The 20,645-nt window shown below is 34.5% G+C and overlaps 1 protein-coding gene and 1 long non-coding RNA gene across 9 annotated transcripts in view; one reads left to right on the top strand and one right to left on the bottom strand.

Moving 5' to 3' along the window:
- RHOT1 (ras homolog family member T1) overlaps positions 1-17,411 on the top strand; it is a 75,489-nt gene extending 58,078 nt beyond the window's left edge. For 3 of the 7 annotated variants that reach the window (XM_077165224.1, XM_077165220.1, XM_077165223.1), the window contains 5 exons: positions 267-386; positions 1,359-1,561; positions 2,752-2,847; positions 4,453-4,575; positions 14,739-16,296. In XM_077165224.1, coding sequence (XP_077021339.1) covers positions 267-386; positions 1,359-1,561; positions 2,752-2,847; positions 4,453-4,575; positions 14,739-14,886 — 690 coding nt within the window. In that variant the 3' untranslated portion in view covers positions 14,887-16,296. The other 4 variants (XM_077165221.1, XM_077165225.1, XM_077165222.1 and 1 more) reach the window with 4 other exon arrangements.
- LOC143687854 (uncharacterized) lies at positions 6,942-18,185 on the bottom strand. Of its 2 annotated transcripts, none has more exons than XR_013177707.1 (4): positions 18,161-18,185; positions 12,243-12,278; positions 10,932-11,052; positions 6,942-6,998 (listed from the first exon to the last, which is right to left on the bottom strand). It is a non-coding gene; the product is annotated as an uncharacterized LOC143687854 (long non-coding RNA). The 2 variants fall into 2 exon arrangements; XR_013177708.1 differs by having other exon boundaries at positions 18,070-18,170.
- Positions 18,186-20,645: the final 2,460 nt, after the last annotated feature.

The following is a 20,645-nucleotide window of genomic DNA, read 5'->3' as shown; positions in this document are numbered from 1 at the left end:
TGGGTAATGCATGTAAAGGGCTTTTCTAACACATGTTAGTTACTCAATAAATGTTAAGTGACTTTAGAACCTTTTAATTACCATTATTAATCCGTAAAATCAGATGCTACTTGTTTATCTATAATTCTCACTTTTAAAAATGACCAGTTAAATTATATTTATCTGGTATTCTTTTATCTGGTTAAGTAGGTAATAACAACATCATGACTTTATGTATCAGTGTTGCCATTCTTACGTTTTTTGTTTTTTTTTTTATTTTTTACAAGTTGCATGATATTTCAGAATCGGAATTTTTAACTGAAACCGAGATCCTTTGTGATGTTGTATGCCTAGTATACGATGTCAGTAATCCCAAGTCTTTTGAATACTGTGCCAGGATTTTTAAGGTTTGTTGTTTTCATGCTCTATAACTTACATTTAACTTTGTATGGAATTTAATAGAATTGCAGTGGTCTTTCCTAACAAGGGAAATGTAGCAAAGTCGTTTGTGAAACTCTTTATAAAAATATTTATTTGTAGTTCTATTTTGAGATGGTAGAGTCCCAGACATTTGTATTTTTTAAGAAAGGAAAAAAAAACACACATGATTCTACTGTGCATTTCTGGTTAAAACTTCTGCATTAATGGATGGTCTTCTTGGCAATTAGGAATGCACATGGGTTAAATATATTGTTATTCACACCAAGAATAACAACCAAAGCAAAGAGATAAACCAAGGACTTGAAAAGTATATCAATTACTTTGACATTATCAACAATATTCAGTAGTAGCAAAAAAAACTGTATATACGAAAGTATTTATTCTAGCATAGTTTTCAATAGTAAAAAACTGGGAAATAATGTAAATATCCGGCAATAGGAAAATGATTTACAATAAATTAAGATAAAATAATCCAATGGAATAATAATCAACCATTAAAAATGATAGTTTCAAATTCTGAAGAACATGGAAGATGAAGTAACACATTTTAATATGGTAATAATCACAACTATATAAATATAAAACATGAGTATGTGCTCAAGGACTAGAAATAATATGAAAAAAATGAATGTAGTATAAGAGGATTTTAAGTTGATGTCTTTTTATTTCACAATTTTTATTGTCCTTTTAAATTTACTTTTCAAATGGTGATGAATTTAAACAATAGGTCTGTTTTGTTACCATCATTAGAAAAATGTTTCTGGTTTTATTTATTAAGAGATGACCTGGGCCACTGCCAAGCTCTACTTCTTGGTTCACTTTTTCTCTTTGAAATTACTGATACTTTGCTTACCCAGAAAGAATTTTTAGTTCACATTTAATTAAATAGTGTTTTTTTAACTCATCATCAGATTTTGATTGCATTTTTTATTCCATAGCAACATTTTATGGACAGCAGAATACCCTGCTTAATCATAGCTGCAAAGTCAGATCTGCATGAAGTTAAACAAGAATATAGTATTTCGCCTACTGATTTCTGCAGGAAACACAAAATGCCTCCACCACAAGCCTTCACTTGCAATACTGCTGATGCACCCAGTAAGGATATCTTTATTAAATTGACAACAATGGCCATGTACCCGTAAGTATTACTCTGTCTTCATATTCATATTGCATGATTCATAATAACATTGCATGCCATTATTAGCCATGAAGATGGAATCTTTGTCACATAGAAGTTGTTCAGCAACAGAAGGACTTTGTAATGAGAAGGTACAAATTTGAGTAAATGCAAGTTTGGTTTGGGTGTCATAATAAAATCAGGTAAATATTGCTTCTGACAATATTTCTATATTTTTTAGCAGGTTGTAACTGTCTTTATAGGAAAATACTATAAAACACAGCTCTCTTCCTCCTCCCTCAACCCCCAGCAGAAAAAAAAAAAGAGAGAGAAAGAGAGAATCTTACTGCAATAAAATGGATTTGGCGTTAGGTTGCTTTATGTGTATAAGGCATTTCCATATGAACATAAGTTCATTTTTCTTTGTTTTTGTTGAATAATTAACCTTGGTTATGTGAAGGATTCTAAAATTTTTTACAAATATATGTTTAAATTATGTATGCATTTGAGTTCAGGATATCTTAAATGCTGTAAAAAATAGTTATAATTGGAAATTCCACTATATAAGTATTTTATGTTAACTGTTATGAGCCACAAATTTCTTGTACATTTATTATATATCTATACATACATTTGCGCAAACTGTGGTCATCTTTTAGTTTACTGTTTTAAAATTGCATGGTTTGGGCAGTGCAAAGGTGGCTCAGCAGGCAGAATTCTCACCTGCCATGCTGGAGATCCGGGTTCAGTTCCCAGTGCCTGCCCATGTGAAAAACAAACAAACACAAACTGCATGGTTCATAATGGCATTCTCTGTAAGTAATGCATTCATGTAAATTCTGTTTTCTAACAAGATAGTTTTTCAGGCAGTGCGTTTCTCAGGACTTTATAGTTTATTATATTTACTATTATGCTAGTCTCCAAATTATTTTTCTTATGTAACTGTAGTATAAAATAAGTTAATAATTAGACACTGCTGTAAGCCAACAATGAGGTTTTTCAGAAAGGTGTTGATTTGTACAACTCTTTAAACTGAAAGAGTTAACTTTATTGGTATTTCATTAACTAGTAGTTTTTTAAAAATGCCGCAAACCCTTGAAATTCTATTTGTATAATAATTGGAAGACAAGTCATTCCTATTATTCTGAGATAAGCAAAATCTTTTTTATGTTTTACCTTTGCTTTAAAACTCTCATGTATGTTATCTACAGAGGGAATCATTACAGAGACAGACTCTCCCGAGACATGGGCAACACTGATAGAATAGAGAATTTGAGAAAAATCTGGGTCTTTCTAAAAACTGCGTTGTAAGTTGCTTTATCTTTATGGCTTCTGTGGGATTTGTTGAAATTTTGATATAGGATTACCTAATTGCCTTTCTTGACCTGATTAATATTTATTAATTATCCAGAAACGCACTGCTTGGTCAGGCTTACTACCTTACTGTTTATCATGGTGTCTTTTTTACTGTGTAAATATGCTATTTTAATCTGATAAATAACCGCAGTTGTTTCTATGTAGATTTATAGCTTTAACATATTTTACTGTAATCCTTGTAAGTGTGTGTGTATATATGATAAATGTACATACATAGACATTTGTTCATATGGTTAAACCCAAACTACTTCTCATGAAGCAACTCCCTGTTGCTAAGCATACTTTAAATCTCTCCTTTTTGGTGGGTGGAGGCTTATGTATGTGGAAATTTATCAAGTAACAAATGGATTCCAGTATGACAGCTGGCAGTGCCTTAGTAGCAGTAATATATTCATCATTGCAAGTCAAATTCTGAAAAGGAATGTCTTGAGCATATAGAATTTTTTTTAAAGATTAATTCTTTTTTTCCTTCATGTTGAGAATTAGGCATTTTAGGGATGCTGCTAATCTCTACAACCTGCCAACGGGTATGGTCTCATCAGATCTCATAAGCCATGTCAGATTGGGCCAGTCCTTTGACTGGGAAACCTCTAAAAATGTTCAGGTGTTACAGAAAGTGATGGCATTGATTCATCAGGTGGCGCTCTTCTGTCTGGGTCTGCGCCAATACCTCTTCATGGGTAGTGTGATGGCCTTGTATGTCTGAGTGGCTCTGACCACTGAGCAATCATTGAAGAGTCCTACTTTTGTCGTTAGGGCAGAGTGAAATGGATTGCCTACGTCCCTGCACCAACTAGTGCAACTCCACTCAACCAGAAAGGAGTTAGAAAGCCTCCCCAAATTTGATATCTAATTTCAATTGGATCCATTGATGAATTTTTGCACTCTTAACCAGAGTTTCATACTATCATATGTAGCTGCTGTGTTTTGTTAGCAGATTAAATTAGCTCTGTATTTCGTTTGAGTGGAAATTTATGAAGCACTTTGATTTCCTTTGGGAGCCAGGGTGCTTGATGAATTAAAGACGATGTTGTTCATATTTCCTCAGGCTTGAATATACTCGTCTTTTGACTCTTTTGTGTATTTTGTCACTCTTCTCCTTCCTGGTTTTCAGGCATGTGTATGCTGAGGGAGGAGGAGGAGGAGGGAATGTTTACTTAAATGCTAGCAGACTTTCTCCTTTTATTGGGTGCTATAGCTTACTCAGTTTCTTTTTTTATTAATTTATAGATGAGGGTGCCATCTATCGCTGTGCACTAAGTCTCTTGTAATAATATTTCTCTTACCCCTTCAAAGAAAGCAAAAGTGTTAGTTGATTTTCTTTAGATTTTCTGTAGAGAGGGAGGAGGGAGCTATTACTATTTATTACATTTTGGTAAATGTGGAATCCTGCACAGCTTTAGCATGCCCCACACTATCCTTTTCCCTTTAACAAAAAGTGTTGCTTATGCCTAAATCATTTTTTAAGTTGGCACACCCTAACTTGTGCCATATTTGTAAGAACTCAACTCCTGTCCTTCTGTGTGTTTTCGCAGCCATGCCCGGTTACGCTGTATGTGCACCTGCAACAGGTGTACATTTTGCATCTGTCAGAACTTCCTCAACTCAGACTTGCTGCAATCTGTAAAGAACAAAATCTTCACTGCAGTTCTTAACAGGTTCTTAACTTTATTTACTGGATACCAGGCATTCTGTTAAAATACAAAAGAAAAAAGTTGATAACCTATTTATTATACAGATAATTCACCACAATGACAACAAGCCCAACTAACTTCCACTGTGATGACAATGTTTAGTTTTGGAATCATTCTTAGTAATGTTTTTAAATAAAGTTATATGTAAGGGACTATAAAATAATATTTAGGATTATTTTTCATTAGGGAAGTTAAATTATCTTTCATATTAGATATATGTAGAAAGAGTGAAATCCTATAGTTGTGATTTGTAGAAATAGATGAGATCATTTGTCGTAAGGAAAAGACACCTTGATCCCAGATAAAGTGTGTTATTTTATACTCAACTTATATTCAAATATTACATCTTATTAAAACCACACTAATGTTAACCATATTTTGGGTTTGGAAGCATTCTCTATTCTTGAAACCATTTATAATCATAATCTGCTTTTACTTTTAAATATCTAGAATGTTTATTCAAAAGAACATGGTTTCTGGAAATGAAGATAAAAACCAATTTTAAGGACTCAAAAGAATATGGGGGGTGAGATCTGTAGTAACAACAGTATTGGTGTTCAACGGCTTTAAAATCATACCCCAAGCATGACGTATGCCTATAATGTGCTTTAAAAAAGAGAAAACAAAACAAAAAATCCAGGTGTATACATTCTCTGAAAGCAATTAACTTGGGTTTTTTGGTTTGTTTGTGTTTTGTTTTGTTTTGTTTTGCATGGGCAGGCACTGGGAATCATATCCGGGTCTCTGGCATGGCAGGTGAGAACTCTGCCTGCTGAGCCACCGTGGCCTCCCTGAACTTGGAAAGTTATAGTTTTATTATAGTCATGCTACCTTTGTTCAAGTTGATTTTACAGTTTTTGAACATTTAAGAGTCTATGTAATATTAATTTGTAGCTGAGGTCAATTTTTTCTGTGTGTAAGGATGAATTAGGTTTTTTAAATAATTCGTATGTCCTTGGGACATGGGTTGATTAAGATGGACGATCAAGCTTGTTAGATCAAGTTTATTATTTGTTTCACCTTTGGGCACTCACCAAGGACTAGGCACCAACTGTACTAAATGAATAGAATGGTTTGTATCCACCAGCAGTGCATTAGCCATGGCGGTGAAATGGTGAGACTGTTTTTTTGTGTGAGAAAAAACAAATTGACTTTGAGAGCAGTCTTTTGAGCACTAGCGGTTCTGTGAAATATAGAAAGCCACTGTCTCGGGTGACTGCTTTGAAGTGATCATCATACTGTTTGGTGATAAAGTTCTGTTCTGTCCTTTGAGTGGCATCTTGTAAAGTAGTACCCCCAGGCAGATTTTCTCATGATGACTGAGCAGATGCAAGGTAGTTCTAACCAAGCAATGCTCAGGAGCTCCTGTGTCGGGTATCCTAGAGTTGGAAAAGACTCTACAATTCGTGTGGCCTAACCTCCTGGTACAGTACCTTCTATAATTTTTCTGAGAGTGGTGTTCATCTGGTGAAAGCTTTCCTTGTTTGAGAGGGTTCTTTGCTTTTTTTTTTTTTTAACTAAAATATTTTCCCTATAACTTTTTCTCCTCTAGTTTTAGTTCTGTCTTTTAGAACAACATACGACCACTCTACTCCCTCTTCAACATAACAATCCTTCAGATATTTGAAGACGGCCATCATGCCTCCCCTAATTTTCTCTTCTCCAGGTAGAACATCCCCATTTCTTCCAACTTTTTAAAAATTAGATGATTTAATGACCTTATCATTCATGGTGGTTCTTATCTGAATGCCCCTTAGGTTTTCACAGTACCTCTTAAAAGGTGCACCTAGAATGGAGAACAGTGATTCAGATTTGTTCTGAGTAGTCTGGAATACAGGGGACACTCGTGTTTCATAGGACAGCACCTATTTACTGCATGAATTAACTTTTTAGCAGCCACATCTGCTATTGATGCATATGAATCTTTGGGTCAGTTGATACCAGATTTTTTTCATATGAATGCTGTTAAGCCAGGTGTCCCCTCTTCTCTGATTGTGTATTTGACATTTTTAGTTGACTTTTTGAATCTAAATGCAAATAACACATGTATCCCTATTCAATGTCATATTCTTCTTTTTGATCCATTTGTTGTGGCTATCATTTCAAACATTATTTCCATCATTTGTCCTATTATTTATATTTATCTCTTTCAGCATTGTGTTATTTGAAAATTTGATAGATATGTCTTCTTTATCTTTCAAGTTACTGATTAAAAAATGATGTTGAATATGCAGAGGATGAGCAACCAAGCCTGTCATATTCCACTTTTCCCCGGTCACACAGGTTCACAATTTTGGGCGAAGGATTTTTTAGTCAATTAAAAATCAATTGTTGGTCTGTCATGGCTTGGCGGGCGTTGGCGCTGGTTGCTGACCACCCTTGGGGAGCTGCGGCGGTCCAGTAAAAAAAAAAAAAAAAAAAAACAATTGTTATCCAGCTCAGATTTTATCTTCTTATCAGAAATTTTATAAAGGGCTTTTATGAAATCTACTGTTTTCCTCTGTCTACCTATGTAGTAATTTTATCTAACTGTAAGTGACATCTGTTTGGTGTCCTGTTTTTGGTGAACCCACCTTGGCTCCTAGTAAATGTTGTTCCCAAATCACCTCTTTTGTTATCTATTCTAGAAGCATTTGATTGTACAAAATTGCCGATTGATGTCTGTATCTTTGGTGACAACAATTTTATCCTTAAGTTGGTTTAGTCATCTTCCAAATGAAATAGGTTGAATGTATATTAAGTGGATGTGCTTGTTTATAGTAGAGTAGATTACTCTATCCATTGAGCCTCAAAGAGAAATCAGTACACGGTGTCATAGGTGTTTATAAACTGGAAGTAATTTAATGATAGTATCAGTACATGCCAATGATATCTGGTAATCGGAAATGGAAAAGATGAAGAGGGAAACAAGTGGACCATTAAAAAAACTCCTTCCTGATTCCTGTTAATGTTAAAATCATCCATTTGATAGGAGTACAGTGGGATTTTAGGGCTGCTATATTGAAGTTCCTTCTACTTACATGTAAAGTAGGTGGGAATGGGGACCAAAAATTCATTGTCTTCAGGGTCTGGACAGATAGTGTGAATGGATAAGGCAGCCAGGAATAAGAAGTAGGAAGAGGTGTGGTCTCTGACAAGCCCTGTCTAAAAGAGGCTACTGCCACCACTCAGCGGTCAGTTGTGGTACATTTGTATCACCAGATATTCTGATTCTATGAGGCACTGGAAACGAGGAGTTGATGTGAAATTTCCTAATATTTAAATAATGGCAATTTTTTAAAAAAACCTTAATGCTGATCAACACAAATAAAGGATGTTTACAGGCCACACGTTGGTTTGCTAGTTTGGCCTTAAGGTATCGTCTAGAGTTGTGAAAATGCACGCAAAATGAAAAAAAAGACTCCTAAGAATGAAAACATAAGCCTCTCTATTCCCTACCCCCTCCAATATTTTACTTCTTTTCCATGAGGAATTTGAAAAAGTTCTTGAATGGTGGTGTGAAATTATTTGGGGAGGGCCTTTACTTTTCTGATTTTGGCTGCCTTTGTTGTTTGATCACTGTTCGTATATCATACCAAATATCTTAATGCTTCATAGGCAGAAAAAAGATTGATTAACTAATTGAGTAAAAATTTAAGAAATTTATTTACTGTATTTCAGTAGGGAGGATTCCCACTCAACACTAAGTCTTAAGTCTTTGTTTTTAGAAACTAGAGCTGCCATGCCTAAGTGTTTAAGAGCTGCAAAAGAGCAGTTCTGAAATGTTTGGTATTTTTACTTAAGCAAAAAGTTTCATTAAATTTCTGCAAAAAATTAGACCTGTGAACAAATATTGGTAAATACATGCCAGTGTCAAATTAAGGTATTGTTTTAGTGTACATCCAAATATTGTAGTCACTGAAATAGAAATCACTTCCAGAGATAATTCATGTTTAAGGCCACGTTCTCCCTCACCCTACCACTTCCACCTTGATTTATTCACTCAGGATACTTAATTTAAGTACCTGGTTGGATAGGATACTTTTAAGTAATTTTTAAAATGCACTGTCACATTCACTTTTTTTTTTTCTTCTTTTAATCTGAAAGTGATAAAGTATGTAGAAATGAGCTTGATTGTTGTTAAACTATCCAGGATTTAATTTTATTAAGTATTTATTATTACAACCTCAGAACACCCCCACTTTGTGCATGAGAATGTTACTATAGTGTAGTGTGCTGTGAACTTTTAATTTGTCCTTTCCTTTAGGGACATTCTCATCTGTCAGTGCCATTTTGTCATTTTTTAAACTCCTTTTGATCCCTTTCCCAGCTAAGTTTCTGTTCATAACCCCCATTTCTCTTAACCTGTAATTTAATCAAAATTGCTTATTTTACAGTTTATTAATTTGGTATGTTTTACCTTGATGCCTATTTTGATTTTAGGGTTTCTTTCATTCTGTCTTATTATTTGTATTAGTCATATAAATTATTTATGTTACTTCTTTGGTTCAGAAGCAGCATTTTACTTTGATAACAAGTGCATACATAGTCCATATAAGTATTTACAGAGACCCAAAAGTATGATGGAGGGTCATCATACTCGTATTTTTTACCCTATTTTTTTCATGTATATTAATTGGATGTATGTGACATTTATTTTAAGCCATTCACTAATGACCTATTTCATTTGCCCATATGAATGTTATTACTTTAATAATCACCCAAGATCGTCCTTTATGTAGTATAAAATCATTACTTAATATAGGAGCCCTTTTTTATGGAAGGGATTTTGCTATTGTCCAATCAAAATGAATTACTTTTTCATGAGTTTGCCTTATGAAGAGAATAGGTACCTAGTTCTATTTCAGAAGGGAACTTGGATGTTTCCTTTTATGAAGGTCCTTACAGACTTCTCCTTGAATTTCAAATCATAGTCATGTTTAAAATTGCACAAGAACTTGTGTCATAGATTCTGATTAAGTAATCTGCTGCTGCTTCTAATTTTTAAAATTTTTGCCATTTGGTTAGTATATTGAAGGGCTTGACAAGGTGGAGTTTACCTAATTTGATCTTTTAAAATATTGGTAGTTAACATACAGGTATTTCCTACGTAGCTATCATCATCTGTAAATTTGGATTCTTCTGATGCTTTGGTGAATCATTTCTTGACATTGATGCACCCTTTTCCAAAGTATGTTACTATTTAGGCATGCTCAGTTAACAGCTTGCATTTGGTTTGTGCTACATTCATCTTTGTTGGATGCTTTATTTTGATTTCTTAACCTATTTTGAGAAGTAGCTTATTAAAATATGCTTTTATATGCTAATTCAATTAAGAGAATTGTCATTATTAAATAAAGTTATTATTAGCAGTAGTGGTGTTGTTATTAGAAATAAATACAGAAGAAAGTCACAAGACAGAAACCACTGAAGAAATAAAAGCGAGTAGGTCCAGAAGATTTTTTTTTAAGTTGGGTATTTTAAACAGAATTCTTAATTATAGTTTTGGTGACCTCAGTAATTTTTAACTTGAGATAGTGTAATTGCAAATATTAAAAAGCTGTATGTTATTTTTGAGCCATAGTAACTTTAGGTACACATGCATTACAGCTAGGCTTTTTCAAGGTACTTTATTATCTTAAAAATCCATATCTAAGAATCTATTAAAAATTCATATCTAAGATGCATATATGCATAGAGTTGGAAAATTAGAAGACCATTCATATTGGCAAGCATTGTATACCTCAGAGTTGTATATGGAAAGGATAAAATGCCGAAATGGGAAGAATGGATAATAGAAAATTCAAATTCATTTATGAGAAATTATATGGGAAGACTGATAAAAGTGATCCTCCAGGGGTGGGCCGCGGTGGCTCAGCGGGCAAAGTGCTTGCCTGCTATGCCGGAGGACCTCGGTTCGATTCCCGGCCCCAGCCCATGTAACAAAAACGGAGAAACAGAATACAATAAAACAAGAAAATGTTTAAAAATGTTTCCCTTTCTTCCTTCCTTCCTTCCTTCTATCCTTCCTTCCTTCTCTCTGTCTTTCCTTTAAAAAAAAAAAAAAAAAAAAAAAAAAAAAAAGTGATCCTCCAGGAGTTTTGTGCATGGAACTACTCTTTCTGGTCTCTTAGTTTTGCAGTTTTTTATTATGTTCTATTTAACTCCTCCTTCCTCTGTGTAACAGCCCACACTCTAAGACAAGGATAATTGGTATATAGACCCTTCTGCATTCTTCCACTTCCTCAAATTCTAATTTTTGTAGACTTTTAGGTCTCTGCTGCATAGTTTTTATGCCACAAAAAGGCAGTTTTGTGAAAGATTATAGGAAACAATTCTACCTGAATTGAAAAACAGCTCCTCTCCCCAAACGAGTCTGGTGTTCTGTTTTCTTATATTTTCCCACGGAGAGAAGTTTGGTGCTTTTGTGTTGTGTCCCCAGAGCTCATTAAACAACCTCCCCTGTTAACAAACAACAACAAAAAAACCTATTTGGGATTAGCCAGAATGGATTGAATCCCATTACGCACTTTAGAGTTTGATGTTTTATGTGTCTAAATATTACAGATGATATTCTCTTTATTATTGCTTAAATACATGGAACCAATAAAGATTTTAATTTTAGTTCATGGTTTTACATTCGTCATAATTGCAGGGTTCATCAAAAGCATTTTGTATGCCGTCTTTACGTCATTCTCTGCATAGATACGCTGGAATTTCAGTCACCCTGTATATATTTTAACTGCTCACACAAACAGTTCTTCATTTAAATCTTTATTCACTGGATTTTGAAGCATTTTGTTCTCTCTGCATTATTATGTAGCGGCCTTTATAATGCCCAAGTCCAACCGTGTTGGTTGGTCTCCAACATTTGTGCTAAGGAACACTTGTCATCTGATACACACTTAGGACATTCAGCAGTTCTAAGCCTAAAAGCCAGCATTCTAGATACAGGAATTTTCCACTTGATAACTGGAAAGCTTCTGACAAGTACAAATGATTAATTAAAGTTCTATTCCAGCATTTACTCATTATTTCTTATGTTCTAAAAAGAAATATTACTGAATTAAATGATCTTACACCACATAGAATAAGAAAGTTTGGTGATTCTTGTTTGTATATACATATAGTTTTTAACCTTGCAATCCATTTCTGAAAAGTTTATCTTAAAGAAAGTGTCCTAAATATAGAGAAAAACTTTTATTAGGAAGACATTCATTACTTTATTTATAATCACCAGTAAGTGAAGATAGCAACAGTAGGAGGATGGGATATAATGCAGCTATTTAAAGTGATATTTCCATAATAATAGAAAAGTCCTGATATTTATAAGTTTCAAAAGGGATATAAAATTATATAAACTATGGGGATGCAAGGATAGTTCTATGGTAGATTTCTCGCCTGCCATGTGGGAGACCTGGGTTTGATTCCTAGCCCATGCACTTCCCAAAAATCAAACAAATAAAGCAAACAAAATTCAACAAATAGTGCCACAATAACAGGATGCTCACATGGAAAAAGAATGAAATGTGACTCCCACCATACAGCATACAAAGACAAAATTATATAAACTACATACATTGTGTTGGCAGCTATGTAAAAAATACATAGAAAAAGACAGTGCAAGGGTAGCTCAGTGGTAGAATTCTCACCTGCCATGCAGGAGACCTGGGTTCAATTTCCGGACCCTGTACTTTCCAAACAAAACAAAACAAATAAACAAAAAAAAACCACCCTTTGTTGTGGGGTAAAACAATTCCATCATGACCAAAAGGAGGAAAAGAAATCTAATAAAGTATCAGTGACTGAGAGAGGCCACTCTGGAGGTCACTCTTAACACAAGCTTCAGTTAGACATTGCTACCTATCATAACTTGCCAAACCCCAACCAAAACCCTTCCAACCAATCCTAAAGAACACTTAGGGCAATATATAAGATTCTACCAAGGCTCCGTGAACTGGGGTGACTTTACAGAGACCTATAACCTCCAAATGGGTCTCTGGACCAAATAATATTCCTAAGTTTCTGGTGCCGTCTATTCATGGTTAAAAAGAGAGTAGGGACACAACCAAAACCATTCCAGCCAATCCTAAAGAACACCTAGGGCATGATATAAGATTCTACAAAGGTACCATGTACTAGGGTAACTTTCCAGAAACCTACAGATGGGTCCCTGACCAGATAAGTCCTGAAACCTAGAGGGCCTAGCCTCTCCAGAACATATGTGTTATTTTTCACAAAAAAGAAAAAAAGTTGATTGTGATGATAACAAAAATAATTTATTCCTTCTAGCCTCCTATATTCTGGAGCAGCTAGAAGGAAAACTCTGAGATGATGGTATGGTAGCCCATGACAGACTCTGGGATCTGTCCTGTAACTACTTGTTGAAGAGTGCTTTGAAACCTATTGTTTTATTCTTTCTTTGCTTTATATATATGTTATATTATATAATAGGTTTTTTAAAAATGCAAAAAAAAAAAAAATACATAGAAAAAGTCTAAAAGGAAATATGCCCAATTTTAGGTAGTTGCCTTTGGGTGATAGCTCTTTGGGTGATTTTTTTTTTCTTCATTTTCCATATATCCTATGGAATATAGGATTTTACCGTTTTCATTGCCAAAAAGAAAATAAATTTTATTTAAGAATAAGAAAACATATGCAGTTATAATTTATTCTAAGATGATATTTTATGTGAGTTATTCTGAAAGAATTATGCTTTTGAATTGTAGAGGAATTATTTATGCTTGAGTTTAGAGAGGAACTTGGAAGCAGCTTTATAAACTGTTACTCTGATTTTGCTTGAGACCTGACATGACAAACACGAATCATCAGTTCTCGTTACTTACTTAGGGAATACTAACTTAGGCTTTAAAAGCCTACTATTTTCTAGTCAATGTTGCCAGTTAATGAATTAATGGCAAAGTGTTATCAATTATAAATGCTTGTTCTTTTATAAATAGACCCTGATTAGTGCAGCTTTTAAATGCATATAATAAAGGCATAAAATTGTTCTCTTTAAGTTGCTTTCCATGCTCAAAAGTCTTAAACTACTATTGTAACATTGATGGAGCCACTGAAATATATTTCATGAGTTAATAGTTGCCTTAAGTTTTAAACTAGCTGTATCTTAAGCATGTATCTATATTGCTTCTCATATATAAATATGAAGGCTAGACTGTAGCTTGGGAGAAAATTGTGAATGCTATCTTGAAATGCACAACAAAACTAAGCAATAAAGTTGGTCAGTTTATATTATTTCATGAATAGTAATACTTTCTTAAACCATAACAAAGGGAGCTGTGTGAAACAGATATCCATCCATATTTGATGTGACACAGGTATCTGTATGTGAAGAATATTTATTAAAAATAATTTGACTGAATTGGTGGGATTTTATTATTATGATCACAGCTAGCTTTAATCCTAATCCCCTTTCCCTCCTAAATTAAAACTTAAATATAAACAAAATTTTTTTTTAAATCCTCCCTTAGTGAAGGTGCATGATAACCACAGGGAGACCACAGCCGAAGCAAAAGCAGTAACATGGTTTTAGCCTGTGTTCTAACTTTAATTCTACATATCACTGTTGACTTGGAGGTGTAAACTTTAAAGCTTTCATAGGTCGATGGCAGTTCATGATTTGGGATGTTGGACTCAGTTTTTCAAAGATGTGTGTTTGTTGGTTTAGGTTATCCAAAATTTTTAGCATCTAATGAATTTCATAAGTAGTTGTTATCCTAATTTTGAATGACTACACATAGTCACCACATATTGTCAGGCACTATATAGAATTGGTTTCAAGGACTTCTCTTAGTGTTTCATTTATACCAAGAGCAGCCTCAGAGGCATATATGGAAAATGTATACAACAGCTATAGGTTTCCTCGCCCTGTATGTAAGTTGGGTTTGTGTGTATGTGTGTGTGTGTGTGTGTGTGCGTGTGAGTATTTTTTAAAATACATGTAGTTAGATATTTTTAAGTTTGGCAGTTCTGCTATAGAATACATTTATTTAAAAGAGAGCATTAGATGCATTTTATTAGGTGCCAACTCAATTTATATGTGATGTTTAATTGAGAGATGTTATTTTGAGTCCCCTTATTTTTTGAGCTCTGCTGTGAACTGCAAACTGTGTGCATGTGTATAAAAGGTTAAGAGCCCGGGTGGCTGAGTGGGGTGCCATGCTGTTAGCAGACGACGAAGGCAGTATTGCTCACCAGGTGCACGCTGTCAGCTCTATAGAAGATTCCATCTTCATGGAGTCATCTCATGGTCCGCTTTTTCTTGAAGCCAGGTAACATTGCCCACAACCAAGGGGTTGACCTTGGAGTTTTTCCGAGCGGAAAAACTAAAATCCAAGTATTCTCTTCCCTAATGTGTGTGTGTTTGTTTAAAATAAAACATGGCCTGTTGGAAGAACTAACTTACGAGGTGGAATGACCTGTGTTATCACACTTTGCTTTGTAAAAAGAAAAAATTATGTGAGGAATGATATTTTTAAATAGAAACTGGGGAGGCTGAGAAATTGAAGTGCTGTATGTTGCTTTGCCATGGTGCTAAGCATGTAGCACTCTCGCTTATGTTGTAGACTTTTTGTTTCTAGGGATTTACAGATTATGTTTTCTGGTAACTAATCTGATTGTTCACTCTATTGAGATAAAGTAGTTTTATGCAATTTATATTCTTGGCTCTTAACTCTTTTGCATGTGTCAGTGTCTTGGTCTTTTAATGATATCAGACATTTGCTTCTAATCTATTTATTAAACTTAGTTATAAAATAATCTGATCTAGACAGCCTCTAAGATCTTAATTCTGCAAGTTTTCTGTATCACCTCAATTGTGTTAACTAAAACTTCAGTGTCACTTCAACAAAATGTTCCAACTTTTCTTTAAAGCTTTATCCTCTTTATAATAAGCTGTCATACTTGAGACTCTTGAGGGTGCTTAGCAGTATATTAACTGAGCATGCTCACACACTCAGTTTGTGGTAAAAGCTGTCCCTGTTCTTCTCATGCATAATATGGCTTCTTTTATGTCATGTATCTTACAATCCATCATGTTACATTATGTCCTTTAGTTGGTACCTTTGTCACTGCCTGTCTGACTGCAGGGTATTGTTTTGTTTTGTTTTATTAGCAGTAACCAAATTAATGCAAACTGGTGAATCTTCCCCTTCCCCTTGGGGATTTTTTTGTAAATTTTTATGGAGCTTGATGTTTCCAAAATTGACTTTAGTCATTGCTCTTAGAAAAGTATTGTCACTTGTCACTTAAGTGCTTACAAGACAGCTTTGTGTTTCCTGGGGACAGGAGATTGCACACTGCTTAATTTCCATGGCACTGACTCTCAAAATTGCGAGAACTCAGTCTTACCTTTCATTTTGAAGGAGTGCGATGGTATTCAAAAGTGGTAGGTTGATTTGTCTGACTTCTACATTTCCCATGTAAAGAAAATGTATACAATTTTAAATATTATCTACTTCTCAAGAGTAGCTAATTAATTGCAAAGACATTTGTCTTTATTAGTGTCTGCATTGTCTTTTTCTTAAAATCATGATTATCTAAGCAATGTACACTTGCTATACTGTTATAAGTTCTTGGTAAGCATTATTATATGCAATTAGTCTGACAAGTGTGCTAATACTTCCCTAAAAGTAGACTGTTACATAACTGCTATAAAGTTTTCACATTTTAAACTTTAATTGTATTTTCTAACTACAGGCACGTGACACAAGCTGACCTCAAGAGCTCCACGTTTTGGCTTCGAGCAAGCTTTGGTGCTACTGTTTTTGCAGTTTTGGGCTTTGCTATGTACAAAGCGTTATTGAAACAGCGATGATTTTTAAAAAATAGTGGCCCTACCAAAAACAAATACTTTTATGTACATCCTGAATGCTTTAAATTCTGCTGGAAATAATTGAGATATTTGTATATGCAGAGTTACTTTACTAATATTTGTAATTCATGCATAAGAGTATTTTAATGATAGTTATAACTGCAGTATTGGCTAGCATATGGAAAGAAAACAGCTTAACAGCCGAACTAAAATGGCTATATTTCAGAAGCCAAAAGGGAATATTTTGTAAATAATGTACATATTTAGGCAAGATACGGTCTCCCAAACTTACTTCTGGAAATGACGTTTCTAGACGTTTTTACATGGTATTGTTAGTGCTCATTCAGCTCACTTTCTTAGGTTTAAGTCAGCCCAGAGATTGTATTTACTTATGGATCACTTATTTATTTCACATTTACTCAGAATAATTCTTTGGGTTCTGAAAGTCACATGAGGCACAATTTGCCATTTTCTCTCTGTTTTTAAAAACTAATCAGTGTCAGCTTTCTTTCAGTTTGGGAAAAGAGGGTCACTTCTGATAATCCAGCCTTGAAGCCGTTGTACAGTCTAGAAAATTGTATAGCTGAGTATGAGACTCTCCTTTAAGGAAGGATTAAGCTAAAGGCAATTAGCAGAAGCATTATCTATGTCATTGTGTTGCCTCATTTGTCGGTATGTTCAATTTTTATAGCTCTTTCAATCAAATGAGAAAAACAATTTGTATATTATCATTGTTTTTAGTTTAAATAAACAGTCACATTATTACTGTTGAATTTCCTCATAAAAATCATTCTATAATGGCCATGTCTGTGATAGTATAATTACAATAGCTGCATGTCACATGAAGTGTTCTATATCTGGCTAGGATAACCTAGAGGAAGCACTTTTTTAAATGATAAAATAAATTTAATGAATCTAAACTCTCATGATAAACCTATTTTTTCCATCATCAATCTTTTCAAGTATTTAAATAAATAACTGCTGTGTACTGTGATCTTTAGTTTTTGCGTTACAAAGTAAATATTTCTGTACATATTTGAGTGAAATCCTCTGATTTCTGTCTTTCTTATCTTGAAAGTTATTTTCTTATTCAAAAAGATAATACTCATTAGAAAAGAAGGCAAACATGATTTCTATATATAGGAGGAGATCTGTTTAAAAAGTTGTGGGGTAATCTATTTCTCCCACTCCTACCTGAAAAATGTGGTTTCTACTGTTGTTACATGTTTATTTGTTCTTTTAACATGCATTTTCCCCTTAGCTGTTCTGAGGGACATTTCCTCACAAAATCATACTTTTTTTCACACAAAATCACTAGTAAAAAGCATAAGTCACATATAAAATAAGTGCCAAATATACTTGCATGCCTCTCTGTCTCTACCTTCCCACATTTCATTCTAAATTTGAGGGAAAAGAAAACAAAAGTCTAGTGACTTCTCATTTTTATTATTTTCTGAGTTTCTCATTTATCACATAAATTTTTTCAGTTTCACAGCTATTTCATTAAGAAACATGGGTGAAGCTTCAATTTGAACAGGGTCGGATTTGTAACACACCTCTCTCTAATTCAAGCAAATAAGTATTTATTGATTAAAATAAGAAAGATTAATATAAGAAAGACAGAGAAATAAAGTAAGTTACATCACCAGGCGGGAATTCACCAACACCTGAAGAAGAATGCTGGGGAATCCCGGAGACAGCATTTTTAGGGTCTGCCTGGGAAAGTCCTAAGCTGACCATCCTCCTCTCAGATGAGATTCCAAAGTTTAGCTGTTGTGGGTAGTTTTATGTATTGCTTTTTTTACACAATGGTGGCCAAATTCCAATGAGCTTACGTGACCTGGCGCAAGTGTTTCTCATGAGACTGGCTAGGTCCCAGGAGAAACTCTCTTGAGTATAAACAGCTTTATGAAAGTACATTTCCTTCTGGGAGGGTAGCCAGTCCCTCCAGTTGGATTGCACATATTTGAGTGTTTGTATAAATGGTCACGAAACAGTCAGTGTGTTCCTGGGCAAGACTGCAGACCCCTATACCCAGTTGTCACAGTCACACTTCATTTCTCATGCTCAGCCGTCACAGTCACATTTCATTCAGCCCTAGAATCTGGTCTTGCTCCAGACACACATTGTTATTATTTTTCTTAGAAATTGTATAACGAATGTATTTATTCATACATTAATAATTAATGGATTAGACAAAGTAGCCTTGAGCAGTCAGTAAATAATATCTTATGATCAGATATGAGGGTGTTATAATGGTCAACATCAGCTGAGCAGAGCAAACTCCACAAACTGTTTCCCTCTTTCATATTTCAACAGCTTTAAATGCCCTTTTTAGACTGACATATTATCTTAAATGGGTGTGCTTTATAAATTGTTGTGTTTGTGAGAAATAGGAAAGATAGTAGCTTGCTAAGAAATGAGAAGTGGTATGTTTATTTATGCGAAATTTTCTCTCAATCTTTTGATTAGGAAATGACAGACCTGACTCTTGTCATGTCCCCCTCACTAAGCCTAGCAGCCTTCCTCACGCTGTCAGGCCAGGAGGGGTGAATTAGCAAAGAGAATGCCCACATGTTTCTCCATTTAACCAACAGACACATGCATATATTTTTCTCTATTTCAGATCCATGTTAGGAACTACTTAATGTGGGAAAATAGATGAATAAATAGAGTAATAGGCTTCTGACTTTAATTATTTGCTCAAAAGATGCAAGCAACAAGAATAGCAAGAAAAATAGGAACTTGTGCACTGAAAGGAAATCTTTCATTTCACATCATATGTGTCTATAGCATATATACAAAAACAATAGATTTCCAAGTACCTTTTAACAAGTAGTTACAGAGCATTTCAAAGTTTGGTATGGATTACAGTTACAAATTTCAGGTTTTTCCTTCTAGCTGCTATAAGACACTGGACACTAAAAAGAAATATCAATAAAATGATTCACTAGTCATATTAATTTGTTAAATCCTATCTTCTCTGTTACACTTCCTCCTTATCCTTTGATCCTTCTATCAATCTTTTGCGATATTTGGGTTGTGCCCATTCTAACTTTTTCCATGTTGAAAAGTGGTATTGACAATATGGGATGGGGACTGGAACTCGTTGATGTTCTTGGACAGACTGGCACCTCTGAGGTTCAGGGCTTTTATCTGGTCCAAAATCCATCTGAAGATTTAGGTTTCTGAGAAGTAAACTTAGTGCATGCACTTTTTGTAGGATCTCAGAGCCCTGGATATTTTTTAGTGTTAACAAGAATGATGTTGCTTGGGGGTTGGCAAATTGTGGCAATTAGCACTATCTAACTGAAGCTAGCCTCCAGAATAGCCTCTCAGCTCTTATTTTGCATTCTTTTTAAATGAACAATTCTGAGGCTGCTTGCTGCAATGTCTTAATATGAAGAAACATCAGTTTGAAAGTTTTTAAGCCAGCGGCATAATGTAGTAACTTAGTCTGTTTAGCACACCTGTGGTTTATTGCTTCTTTCCATTCTTCCGGCTTTCTCTTTCACGTTTGACAAAAATAAAAAATAATGAGCATCCCACATTATTGGAGCTTATTAATGCTACAATAGGAATGGGCTTTGATATTAGGAATTTGGGATGAACATAACTGTTCTGAAATGGCCTATGAAAGAAGAGGGACCAGGAATATGGATATCTGTTTGCACATATCTACACATTACCTGCCAGGGGAAGGTACCAAAAAGAAAGTATACTGATGAGCCAGGCCTGAATGAAATGAAAACTTTCCTGATCCGAGGATAGCAACTGAGTAATGAATAGCAAGGTAAAACAGAGGTAAGTGGCTTAAACTCTGTGATAGAACACAGTCTTTGCTAAACAAGCCCTAAGAATGCCAAGGTGTCTTTAAAATAAAATGAAATTCTTAAAAGTTCTTCTTAACACCTTTACTTATTTGACATTATACTTTAATTTTTAATAATCTCTGTGTTAAAACTGACATGGGGCTAAGTATTTTTTGAGAAATATCACCAAGCAAGATGCTTAATTTATTTAATGTTTGTTTGAGAATTCTCCACACCGCTAGCCTTACCTTTCCAAATGCCCTGATCCTGAGATTCACTCCCAATAACCCATTTCTTAAAACCTCAAAGGTTGCAAATCTTTTTTGTTTATCACAAGTCACTATCAGGGTGCACAGGTACTTTAGTTAGTAAAAGTCTTGCCTGCCATGCAGCAGACCTGGGTTCAATTG

This window comes from Tamandua tetradactyla, chromosome 6 (assembly GCF_023851605.1).
Source record: "Tamandua tetradactyla isolate mTamTet1 chromosome 6, mTamTet1.pri, whole genome shotgun sequence".
Taxonomy (NCBI): Eukaryota; Metazoa; Chordata; class Mammalia; order Pilosa; family Myrmecophagidae; genus Tamandua; species Tamandua tetradactyla.
Note: the sequence above shows the minus strand (reverse complement) of the source record. Positions and strands in the feature narration are given on the sequence as shown.